Source organism: Siniperca chuatsi, linkage group LG13 (assembly GCF_020085105.1).
Source record: "Siniperca chuatsi isolate FFG_IHB_CAS linkage group LG13, ASM2008510v1, whole genome shotgun sequence".
NCBI lineage: Eukaryota > Metazoa > Chordata > Actinopteri > Centrarchiformes > Sinipercidae > Siniperca > Siniperca chuatsi.
This window is the reverse complement of record NC_058054.1, coordinates 14,875,372-14,888,523: the sequence shown is the minus strand read 5'-3', so window position 1 is coordinate 14,888,523 and position 13,152 is coordinate 14,875,372. Positions and strand designations below refer to the sequence as shown.

The 13,152-nt window shown below is 37.9% G+C and overlaps 1 protein-coding gene across 1 annotated transcript; it reads left to right on the top strand.

Moving 5' to 3' along the window:
• Positions 1 to 2,267: 2,267 nt before the first annotated feature.
• tfa (transferrin-a) lies at positions 2,268 to 11,035 on the top strand. Its single transcript, XM_044219105.1, has 17 exons — positions 2,268 to 2,388; positions 2,488 to 2,636; positions 3,350 to 3,452; positions 3,564 to 3,755; positions 4,835 to 4,964; positions 5,196 to 5,251; positions 6,025 to 6,188; positions 6,344 to 6,497; positions 6,613 to 6,779; positions 6,893 to 6,989; positions 7,090 to 7,110; positions 7,797 to 7,961; positions 8,384 to 8,534; positions 9,276 to 9,343; positions 9,441 to 9,622; positions 10,358 to 10,550; positions 10,684 to 11,035. Exons 1-17 carry the CDS (start codon positions 2,349 to 2,351, stop codon positions 10,728 to 10,730), a joined length of 2,079 nt encoding a protein of 692 aa, XP_044075040.1. The 5' UTR covers positions 2,268 to 2,348; the 3' UTR covers positions 10,731 to 11,035.
• The last annotated feature ends 2,117 nt before the right edge of the window (positions 11,036 to 13,152 follow it).

Sequence of the window (13,152 nt, the reverse complement as noted above, 5' to 3'; positions counted from 1 at the left end):
TTCAAATCACACTTGACATTTTTAACCACTAACTGAATCCATTTTCTTCATGTTGACAGGTAAATTTGACCTCAGCAGTATTTAACTTGAACATCAGAATAACCATCTGACAGTAAAGTACTCACATTTATAAACTAACTAATTTATAAACCGTAAATGGAAAGTTTTTGTTCAATTGGCCCATTTTTCTTATTGCGCGGTCCATTTGATTGTTGGGAAAGCTTGTTACTCAAGCTTACTAATATTTGCTTTACAGGTCAAAATGGATATCACTTCCATCTCCGAACCTGAATAACTAACTGAATCTTGCTTATTCTTTTATTTAATACTGATTTATATTCTTCATTTCATTTATTTGTTTAACAATTATATACTCCGGTAAATCCCATTGACTTGAAAGTCTATATTATAAGGTGCTGTAAGTGTTAGGACAGAAAGTTGTAGACACAATAACACACAAAGAAATCACAACTATAAAGACGTAGGCTACAAAGAACAATAGAGTACCAAGCAGTGTATTGAACAGGGTGAAAGAGATAGACAGATGGAGAGACAAGGAAGTGGTGAACAATTTAAAAAAAAACACGAGAACGTAAGAAATAGGACATGGTGGTTAAAATACACGGACAGTTCCTTACAGTAAAAATGTAATCCATCCACTCGTCCCGGATCCCGTCTTGGATCTTCCAAAGTTGCACCACCAAAAGCCCCTCATGAAACATAAAAGCGATTGTGAAAGTTATTGAGGGATATTTCGCAGATGAGAACAAAGAAGGAGATGTTATTGGTTTAATTTACAAATCAACAGGAACCTTTGCTCTTGTGTTGGGTAACATTGCCTCTGTAAACAGAATCTTATGTGGGTCACACTGCAGCTTTTCTGAGTAAAATATTTTGATAAATCACAAGCTTTTGCCTTTTTCTTCTGACAATCGTGGTAACTATTGTGAGAGGGCCATTCACCTGCCTGAAGTGGCTAAATAATGACTTACACATGTAGTATACAACTTCAGGTTTTGCAATACTTCTCTATGTCTTCTTAAAGCAGTCTTCCCTCCAAAACTGAATTTTTCAGGTCACATCTGGTTACAGTAGGACTCGCTGTCAAATAGTGTAATTTAAGGATAAGGATATGAAGCAGCAGAAGAAGAGCAGACAGCATTTGCAAAAAAAAAGGTTTGTTATTGCCAGTGGTGGAACGTAAAGTACCTTTACTCAAGTAGTACTGAGGGAAATATTGTACTTTCTACTCCACTACAGCTGACAGCTGCAGTTACATTTTGTAAAGTACGATTTTACTTAACATATTATTAATTTATAAACCATGATGCACGGCTATGATGTAAACTAACCAACCGTATTGATTAGCTCCACCTTGACCAACTATAAGAGGTAATTATTAAGAGGTAAACTATAATAATACCAACTGCTTACACATTAATGAAAAATAGTAATAATAATACAATAATGTGATATATAGCCTAATAATATAACACTGACAAGAGCCATTCTGTTCATTACTTTTACTTTTGATACTTAAAGTAAAATCTGCAAATACTGAACTTTTACTAAAGTAAGATTTTAAATGCAGGACTTTTTTTATTGTTGTTGCTTTTTGTTACTTTTACTTAATAATACTTCTCCCACCACTGGTTCATGCTGCAAAGAGTAGCAAGTTGGTGAGATTTACTGCATTAGGACAATTACAATGTTTTAAACTCTTAATCACAGCAGCATCTCATGTATTTGTAGTCTAGGATGAAAAATCTATAAAGCCTGATGAACACTTCAGTCACTTTATTTGTCCTAAGGGCAACTGGAGAAGCAGTCAAACACACCACTTAAATACAAGTAACAAATGGGAATGAAAAACAGGGTTAAAACAATTTGAAAGTAATTTAAACTTTAAATACTACTACTAATATAAAATCAGAAGATATTTAGAATGTAGATCCTGAATGGGTGCTCATGTTGACTTTTCACTTGAATTACCTTTTGCTTTGTGTCATATTAAAGTCTTTTCTGCTCTTCTGGGTGATTTCAGAGAGTGCAAACAATGGTTGAATAGTTTCAGAAGAGCATATGTGTGTATTTCCATTATGTGGAAATTTCGGATGTGCAATCTCTCTGTTTCTCTGCCACCCCGTGTACCAGCACACAAAAGTACACACACATGCACCCGTGCACGTACACATTAGGAAACCTGAGCAAACTGTGGCATTTTTGTCAGGGTTTTTTTTTTTTTTTTTTTTTTTTTTTTTGTCCAGCTCAGTCAGAGGTTTGCTATAAAAGCCCGAGCCTCGTCCCGGACACTCTGCTCTGCTGACCTGGAGACCCCGCCGTCCAACATGACGACTCTCCTCCTCGTGGCGCTGCTCGGATGCCTCGGTAAAGACGATGTCATAATTTGCACAGGCATCTTATAACCATATATTCACTAAACGTTCAGTTGATCTGCATTGTTATTTCTCCACCTGCATTTCGCAGCCAGCGTGTTCGCGGCCCCCGCTGAAAAGGTGAAATGGTGCGTCAAGTCAGACCAAGAATACGGGAAATGTCTGGACCTCGTAGCCAAAGCGCCCGCGTTCTCCTGCGTGAAGAAAGAAAACACCATCGACTGCATCATTGCAATTAAGGTGAAGAGAGTAACATTATCCAGAGCATGCACTTAATGAGATGTGCTCAATAAATAATTACATCAAAAATAATTTTCTTCACAGCTTCAGTCTGATCAATCTTCAGACTAATCAATGGAAATCGCAATGGCAAAATTATTATTTTTTTATTGATGATTTAACCAGTAGTGGATACCACAATGAAAAAATACTTAATACAAGTACTGCTTGTCCTGCATTTCTAAATTTACCACAAAACTAAAAGTAGCCTACCGACAATGCAGGATGGCCCCTTTCAGAGTATTCCATTCATATTTAGATTGTATTCTTTAATTATTACTATTATTGATTTAAATGATGTGTAAATAACGTAATTGCTTTATATACTGTTTGATAGCTTAATCTTCAAAACTGCATATGCACATCATATGTTTTGTTTGTAAAATCTTGAATATATATGAAACAACTATCAACTACAGCTGTCAAATAAATGTAGAAGAGCAAAAAGTACAATATTTCCCTCTGAAATGTAGTGGAGTAGAAGTATAAAGTAGCATTAAGTATTTAAGCAAAGTAAACGTATCTCAACACTGTACATAAGTACAGTACTTGAATTAATTTGTTACTTTCCAGAACTGCATTTAATTACCAACAAAATATGCATCAAAACATTCTGCCTATATTTTTGAGCTGCTGTTTGGTAACAATTTAATGTGTTGTTGTTTTTTTATCAGGCTGGTGAAGCAGATGCCATCACTTTGGATGGAGGGGACATCTACACTGCTGGACTAAACAACTATGACCTGCATCCCATTATTGCAGAGGATTACGGCACCTGTATGTTTACTAATCAGCTGTCTTTACTGATGAAATGAGCACAGGAAAGAGGACGTCTAGCATTTTGTATGAGCTACACTTTTTGCTCACAATTGTTCTGTATACATCCAGCTTCGGAGACCTGTTACTACGCTGTTGCTGTGGTGAAGAAGGGCACTGGATTTGGCTTCAAAGACCTCCAGGGGAAGAAATCCTGCCACACTGGGTTGGGGAAATCTGCAGGCTGGAACATTCCCATAGGAACTCTGCTGTCCATGGGTTTGATTCAGTGGTCAGGCATTGAGGACAGCCCTGTGGAGGAGGGTGAGTTACACAAAATGTTAAGCACAATCCCCAAAGTTATTACGTCACCACTGATCACAGTGTGAAATATGTGCATTAGCTGTGTCACAGGTTAGACAATCAAAAATAATGTTTGACAGTTTCAGTGAACTTTTGGCCACTGAGGTCATCTCTTCAGTATTTTTTCTGGAAAGGAAAAGTTTGACATTTGGGGAAATACGCTTATTTGCTTTCTTGCTGAGAGTGAGATGAAAAGATTGATATTGCTCTCTTATCTGTCTGTTAAATAGGAAGCTACAGCCAGTTAGCTTAGCTTAGCATAAAGACCGGAAACAGGGGGAAACAGCTAGCCTGGCTTTGTCAAAAGGTTACAAAATCCACCTAACCAGCACCTCTAAAGTTCATTATTAACATGTTATATTTGTTTAATCTGTACAAAAACTGAAGTGTAGAAATTACACATTGTAATTGTTATAGGGGTTTACAGGAAGTAACAGGAAGTTGCTGCAACCAGCCAAGAAACAGTCTGGCACATAACCTCCTGTAAAACCATGATGTGACATTTTTACACTTGAGTTCTTAAACAAACAAAATATAACGTGTTAATTAGTGAGCTTTAGAGGTGCTGGTAGGCGCATTTTGTTATCTTTGGACAGAGCCAAGCTAGCTGTTTCTCCATTACCAGTCTTGATGCTAAGCTAAGCTAACCAGCTGTAGCTTCATTTTACTGTACGGATATGAGAGCAGTATCAATCTTCTCATCTAACTCTTGGCAAGAAAGTGAATAATTATGTTTCTCAAAATGTCAAACTTCCTTTAACACAGTGGATGTTTTATAGGCTGATTTCAGTATTTTTATTCCCAATATATTTAAATTTGACTACTTTAAGGCCAACAAAAATAAATGGAATCAATATTTCCCCACCTAAATTGTATGTTATTTGAAACAGCTTTTACAACTTCATGTCGGAAAACAACAGATGACTAAATAAAGTATGAAAAAGCCAAACAATAAAAAAAAAGTTGATGTTGCAGGGACTGGGACTTGTAACCTCAGTATTTCTAAAATCTATGCTACGGCCCTGCTTTTTGTTTTGCAGCGGTGAGCAACTTCTTCATGGCCAGCTGTGCCCCGGGGGCAACAAGGGGCAGTAAACTGTGTGAGCTGTGCAAGGGAGACTGCTCCAGGTCCCACAAGGAGCCTTACTATGACTACGCCGGAGCCTTCCAGTCAGTATCAGTCTTTCTTTTATCCTTCTCAGTTATACTATGACTTTTACTGTCCTCCATCAGTCTCTACCAAATATGATAACCTATCACAGCTCAGTCTATAATCCTGTGACAGGATTTTTATCTTATTTGATGCTTTCTTAAACCCGTTCTCTCTGTGGAAGTACACTATACTGCTAGTAACAAACAAACCTCTGATGTTGATCACCTGTGGATTGGTCTACTTAATAGGTGTCTGGTGGAGGACGCTGGAGAAGTGGCTTTTGTGAAGCATCTCACTGTACCTGGTCAGTATCACATGATCGTCTATTCGAATGTATTGAATTAATGACGCATAGTAATGTCAGCCAATGAAGCTGGTCAGTAGTTTCAAATCTGTATTATGAGACTATAAAATACAAACTGTCTTAATTCAGTTAAATGCCAAAATCTTAGATATATAATATTAGATATTAGATTTCTCAATAACAACAAAACAAACAACAGCACTGTTGCCAGGCATCATTTATCTCACAATCACTGAATATTATGGACAGCAACTTTTTATGTAGCTCCTCGTAATTTCCACAAGATTACTCCATTATTATAACAGACAGAAAAAGTTTGCAGCTCTCATTTTTATTATTCAAATGAATATATGATATAATCCATTTTGTCCATCTTAAATGAAATCAAATCTCTTGTAGGTGCAACAATCTGTAACTATTTATGAGTAATAATTTTAATAAAAGTAATTTTGCAGCAGCAGTTCTTCCTAGCTTTCTGAAGTTTTTGTCATTTGAGTGCACATTGTGCTGTGTATAAGCCTTTATCACACACCCATATGAGTTTTACTGTTAAATTACACTTGGATTCAAAGTCACAGCTAAGATTTTCACTCTTGGTTATAATTGCCATAACCTATATAATACTTGTGGGATTGCCCAATATGTCTATATGAAGAAAATTCTCCTTTGCTAAACAAATAAGCTTTGACTTAGAAAAATGTGATAGTAAGAGTTTATTTAGAATTGGAAGAGAAAAGAAAAACTTTTAAATCATTGTTGTGTCACGCTTTCAGACTCCGAAAAGGCCAACTACGAGCTGCTGTGCAAGGATAACACCAGAGCACCTATCGACAGCTATAAAACCTGCCACCTGGCCAAAGTACCAGCTCATGCTGTTGTCACCCGCAAGGACCCACAGCTGGCCGAATTAATCTGGACAAACCTCAATTCAGTGCAGGTACAATACAAAAAATGTATACTGCACTTGCAAAGAGCCAGTAGTAGAGTCGACTGCCAGATAAGTTGGAAGAGGGAGAGATGATAAAGCTGTACAGTTGTACATTTGTGTTTCAGTGCTTACAAAATGAAATTGCTTACTTTTTGTCTTTTCAGGACTTTAATCTCTTCTCCTCTGAAGCCTATGCACCTGCCAAAAACCTGATGTTCAAGGACTCAACGGTAAAGCTGGTGCAGCTGCCCGCAAACACAGATTCCTTCCTGTATTTGGGTGCTGAATACATGAGCATTGTCCGTTCCCTTAAGAAAGGTACCATAAACATAAGTGGATAAAACACACATATTAACATACAAAAACCATCAGACAAACACTTGTTTCAGACGGCAGACACTGGTTTATGGTTATGTTTTACTTCACTTTCCAGAGCAGACCACAAGCACTTCATCCACTGCCATTAAATGGTGCGCTGTGGGCCACGCTGAGACCGCCAAGTGTGACATGTGGAGCATCAACAGTGTGGGTGATGACGGCACCTCCTCCATTGAATGCCAGAATGCCCCCACAGTTGACGAGTGCCTGAAAAAGATTATGGTAAAACACTCTTGGATGAAAATATGGGAATATGTCACTAGTTTGCTATTTATTTGCTCCATTTAGTGGCGTTTGTCTCTTATTATCTGTTGTCTCTATTCTCTATCCTGTAGCGTAAAGAAGCTGATGCAATGGCTGTGGATGGAGGACAGGTGTACACAGCTGGCAAGTGTGGTCTGGTTCCTGCTATGGTGGAGCAGTATGCTGAAGGTATGAGGCTTAGATAGCACAGAAACCATCACATGCAATCCTGTGTTTTATTTGATCTTTTCTGCATGAGTAATATTTCTATCTATGTCCGTCTCCACAGATCAATGCACCGCCAATGGAGGTAATAAACCTGCCCGTACACTTTTTCTGTTCCTTCTAGTGATATAGACAACATTAAATGTTAAAATATTGAACACAATAACATATTTACTTGGTTATTTTCACTCATCTAGAACCATAAAATGAGGTTAGAAAAAATGTATGATTTATCTGTAATGCAGCCTTGAGGACCATCAAAATAAAAATATTTCACCTATGTCACTATATTACGATAGCATAAGTCCCAGACAACATCTAGTCAATAACACTTTGTTTATGTGTCCATTATTTCCAAAAAAAATCTGGGGTTTCCTGAAAGGAGCTATGCAATTTGATGCTAATTATAAGAAAAATAGGAATTTTCTTAAAAGAAAAGCTCCATTTGAATGCAATTAAATATTCATTCACTATGAGTTGTATGTTTCACTGTGGACAAATTTCACATTTTGCCATGTTCAGCTGACTTGCTGTGCACTGACTAAAAGACTTTCTATGTTATGCTAGCGGTTAACTAGAATTAATTAACTGGAAATGTACCAATTGAACACTGCCTATTTTCTCAAGTACCAAATCACATAGTTCTTTCCAGGAAACTTAAATTATTAGGAAATTATTTGTAAATTACAGAGAAGAAAAAATTAAGCGTTACACATCTAGTTTATCTGGTGGATAGTTGATTTATCTCCTTCTGTACGTCCACTCTGGTAGGTGTAGCCTCCTCTTACTATGCTGTTGCTGTGGTGAAGAAGGGTTCAGGGGTGACCTGGGAAAACCTGAAGGGCAAGAAGTCTTGCCACACAGGTGTTGGCAGAACTGCTGGCTGGAACATCCCCATGGGTCACATCCACAAACTTACTAATGACTGTGACTTCAGTAAGTGACTGTGTGCTTCTTCTCCAAAAATTCTGTTCATATACTGCTAAACTGAAAGAGAGAAACGTAATTCCGCCCAGGCTATGTTTTCTATCAACATAATGAGAAAACGTTTTATTGAACATACAGTACCTGCAAAGTTGCCAAATGTTCACATATTTGTTTGCCTACAAAGTCCACCGGTGGAAACTAAAACATGACTCTTTTTTTTTATTATTGTCACAGTACATTTAGGCAAATCGAAGCTCTTGGTTAAGTTTAGGGAAAGACCATGGACTTGGTTAAATATTTAACAAAAAACACTATCTTTCCCTAACCTTGACCAAAGAAGAAATGTACTTTTTAGGGGACATGATTGCCTTTTCCACACCTCTGAGTGTGACACCAACACACCATACTGACTGCGTCTCCTGTCTCCTCAGCTAAGTTCTTCAGTAGCGGCTGTGCCCCCGGATCAGATCCCAGCTCTCCATTCTGTGCTCAGTGTGCCGGCAGTGGCAAAGCTGTGGGAGACGAGTCAAAGTGCAAAGCCAGTGCTGATGAGCAGTACTACGGCTACGCTGGAGCCTTTAGGTAGGACGTAGCAGTACAGTTATTCTCTATATAACATTTTATGTGCATGTAAGTTAAAGCAGTAGTTTGCCATTTTGGGAAATAGGCACATTTGCTTTCTTTCTGAGAATTAGAAAATAAGATTAATACCACTCTCATGTCTGTGTGCTAAGTATGGAGCTTGAACCTGGACGTTGTTAGCCTAGCCTAGCTTGGCTCTCTCAAAGGTTCTACCAGCAAATCTAAAGTTCATTAATTAACAAGTTGTATCTCATTTGTTTAATGTGTATAGACAGAAATGTAAAAACGACCATTTGTAGTTTTAGGGGGACTTACTATATGTGCTACTATAGCTTGACAAACAGTTCATCCATCCGCTCAGCACTTTCTTGCAGCTTCTCCACTGGTTGCAGCTGTCTGCCATACGCCTAGAAATAGTAACAGCACTTAATTCCCCCTAAAACCAAAAATAATAGTTTTTACACTTTTGTTTGTGTATGGTTTAAACACACAAGATACATTGTATTAATTAGTTTTAGGGCAGGTGTATTTCTGAACTTTTTGTCAGAGCCAGGCTAGCTGTTTCCCCCTGCTTCATTCTTCATGCTAAGCTAACCGACTCCCAAATTTTTGGCAACAAAGCAAATAAGCGCATTTACAAAAATGTCAAATTATTCCTTTACTTGCTCTTCTTGAGCACCCTGCTTAGGCTGGAAACTTCATCTTCATATTACTTAAGTCATGGTTTACATATCATTGTAGATGTCTGGTTGAGGGTGCTGGCGATGTTGCCTTCATCAAACACACAATCGTTCCAGAAAACAGTGATGGTAAGAGACTGACACTGGCCTGTTCTCATCTCAACTATGATTGTGTTGTTTCGTATAAAACTACAGCATTTTCCCATGCCACCTCTTCTTGTTAAAGGCAAAGGTCCAACATGGGCTAGTGAAGTGAATTCTGCTGAGTACGAGCTGATCTGCCACGGGAAGGATCCAGTGCCAGTCACTGAATACTTGTCTTGTCACCTGGCTAAAGTGCCCGCACACGCTGTGGTCACTCGTCCAGAGATCCACGGCGAGGTGATCCGCATTCTCCAGGACCAGCAGGTCAGTGATGATTTGGATGATTTTTTTTTTCAGATGGATGTTTTTTTCCCACTTTATCAGATTTTTAGAAGGATTTTGCTGTTTTTGCAAGGGCAATTTTGTTGAACTTTAAAATAATACATTTTCACTGTGTATTATCTATTTGGCGCTAAATTTGCAATGTTTAAAATTTGTTTAAATTTCTCTCTCTTGCTGGATAGTGATAAGTGGCGTCCCAGAAAACTCTCTGTCCTAAACCAGACCCATTTTGTCCAGCTCATCTTTTCACTGTTTTAAGTTTTTTTTTTTACTGTAGTGGATGCTTTATTTTTTGTTGATGCTCTAAAAATGTTGTTCTCTCGTTGGCTGTGCGGTGCCTACAATTTCTACTCATTCAAGTTCTGTATGTAGGTGTTTTTAGATCAGATTTGATCCAATATTTTTACCCAGAATACACACAAAGCAATTATTTCGGCACATGCGGTGAAACTGCTACAATGGGATATCGGGTACAGTACTGAGGCATAAGATACAGGGTAAAATTAAAAAAAAGTGTTTTGGGGGAATTTTTTGCACAATTATTTTCAAATTCAACAGGCATTTTCCTCATTCCGCATTTTTTACCATAAACCCCTGTTAATTTCTGACCTTGATATAGATGTTTAAACAACATAATTTCTAATCAAATCTAAAAAAAAAAAAAAAAAAAAAATGAATAAGTCTGTTTTAAATCTGAATTTTGTTTTTTATCTATAGGCCAAGTTTGGTACCACTGGCAGTGATTCCACATTCAAACTGTTCCAGTCAGATGCAGGAAAGAACCTCCTCTTCAAGGACTCCACTAAGTGTCTCCAGGAGATTCAAGCTGGAACAACATATGACCAGTTTTTGGGAACAGATTACATAAATGCCATGAATTCACTCAGACAGTGCAGTGCAACTACTCCAGGTTTGTACTACAGTAATGTAACAGATTCACTTTAAAAGTGTATCCTTGTAGCCTAGACACGTCACACACACCATCAAAATATGTGTCTGCTCTGCATTCCCAATTTTTTTTTGTCTTTTTCTCTTCTCAACAGATCTGGAGAAATCTTGCACTTTCCATTCCTGTCAGCAAAAAAACTAGTGCCGACAATGGACCATGTGGCGCCTCATTCGGCCCTCAGTGATTCGAGCAACTTACTCGACCCAAAAATTGCATTATCTATTTTCTTACTGATCTTGTTGTAGACCTGTTTTTAGTAGTACAACCAACAAACAGATACATTTCACTTCCACAACCTTCAAACCAACTATTCTGTGACCAATCACGTCCACGTGTAGCTATTTTCATGCTGTTGAAACGTAATGTTACATCACCTGTGTTACTGGATCCACTATGTTTTGTTAACACGTGCCTGACTTTTCTCAAATAAAGCCTTTTTAATGCTCTTTTGTGGTGACAGTATGGTCTGTTTTTGTAATTGTGTAATGTTTGCTCATTCATCTTAAATATCACTAAAAAGTACATACTGTAGTAGTATCGTCACTGAAAGAGTATATAAAGGGACAATATTATCAAGTTTGCTTCCCATGCCAAAAACAGTGGAACAAACGCACTGGCTTATTGGCTGTAATATAACTTTAAAGCTTTGTTGTGAAACTCTCTGGAGCCTGAAAGGACTTATGCAAAAAGTACATGGACTTGATAAACATTATGTAATAGACAAACAGACATGTTGCAGTGTGGTACAGGTATTGTAAGAGGTACATCATCACGATAAGAGAGGCACTCCAAAATTTCTAATAACTCAATAAACACTAAAATAATAATCAGTTATTAGTCACAATCACAATTTTACAAGCTGATAATTTATTCCACAAGCTACCTTCTGATAAGAGAAGTCATTTTCCATTCTATATGATGGCACCTTTCCAGCACCCCTTCAGTCAGTCTGCACCTTCAGCTGCATTTCCAGAAAGGGTAAATACGTAAATTGGGGGGGGCACAAATAATATGGGACATTGTGCTTTTTGGGTACTCTGAAAAGCCTCCAAAAAAGCTCCACCTAATCCAAAATCCTGTAGTAGACATCTGGCCATTAACAGACAGAAAATGCTATATCACTGTGAGCGTTTTCACAGTACATGGGCCCAATCTGGATCATTTATTTGTAATGTCAAAAATTAGGCAATAGACATTCTCATTGACTGAAGCTGTTGGCATGGACAAACATACCTAATCTGAGGCCCTGGGGCAAGAATTAACTGTGGGCCCTTATCGACTGCCTGTTTGTATGAATTTGGTTTAACTAAATTTATTTAGAAATATGCACCGTGTAATTTTTGACACAGGGCCCCTCTACAAATTATGTAGCCCGCACAGGTAATAATGCAGGACACACCTTAAAGGTGGGGTATGCGATTCTAATCCAATACACATATTTTTGTCAAATTCAGTAAATATCTCTTCACGGTCAGCTAGCTGTCCGTTCAGTGTGTGCGCTGAATAAAACGCTGGTGTTTGTGCACAGCCCTGGCTCTGTAAATGGGAAATAAACAAAGTGGCTCGGACCGAGCCACACAACACCAGCCATGATTTGTGTGTCACGTAACGTTAAATGACTTGCCCGCGGACATTCAGCTTACTGTCTAGTTTGCCAAGATCTGCTGTTGATGTGATGTTAGCTATAGTTGCAGGAGAGTTGTGAGTATCCTGCCTGGAGCTGGTTTGCTGGCTCAGGGAAACCATCTCGTCCTCTCTGACTGTTAGCTTCGCAGCAGCAACTGTAGGGACAGTTAACCCACAATCTAGATAACGTTAGTTCTATTACTTGCTGTGTCGTTGTTCGCTCTATATCATGGTATTTGTCATGGTATTGGATTTCTCCAGAATCACATACCCCACCTTTAAGGCCTTTATCATTTCACTTGATATTCTGTTTTAGTAGGGCATATTCCTAAACACATTTGCTGAAAATTAATCAGCTACTTTTGATAATCAATTAGGTTTTCAGTCATTTTTTTCAGGTAAAAATAATTTGAAACATTTGATTATTCCAGCTTCTCAAATGTGGGGATTTGCTGCTTTTCTAGTCATATATGATTGCTAACTCAATATCTGTGGGTTATGGACTGTTTGTTGGAACAAGTAATTCGAAAATGTAACCCTTGGCTCTTAGAAATAGAAATTTTGATATTTTCTGACATTTCACAGAACAAAAGATTAACCGATTAATAAAGAAAGTAGTGATAATGAAAATAATTGAAAGCCAAATTATTTCCACTGCCACTATTCCCCTATCCATTAACCATGGATACAAATGAGTTGTCCTTAGGTAAAAGAAGACTACAACATCTCTATTGTGTGGGCCATTTCATAGCTAGATCATACTTCACAATTTAATAAAGGACAGACTTGAGCACTGTTCAAACAGTAACTTTTTCCCCAGTGCATTCTCAGCACAAAGTTTACTCAGTAGCTGCTCTGAAGCGTTTCTTCCTCAGCAGATGCAGTTTGCCCAGTTGTCATGGAAATATAGATGTTCAAACTTCCATTTTTTCTGACC

Coding starts and splice junctions, on each gene's coding strand:
- tfa (XM_044219105.1), top strand. CDS start 2,349: ATGACGACTCTCCTCCTCGTGGCGCTGCTCGGATGCCTCG. Junction 8,535..9,275: donor GGCTACGCTGGAGCCTTTAG/GTAGGACGTAGC, acceptor ATATCATTGTAG/ATGTCTGGTTGAGGGTGCTG. Junction 9,623..10,357: donor GCATTCTCCAGGACCAGCAG/GTCAGTGATGAT, acceptor TTTTATCTATAG/GCCAAGTTTGGTACCACTGG.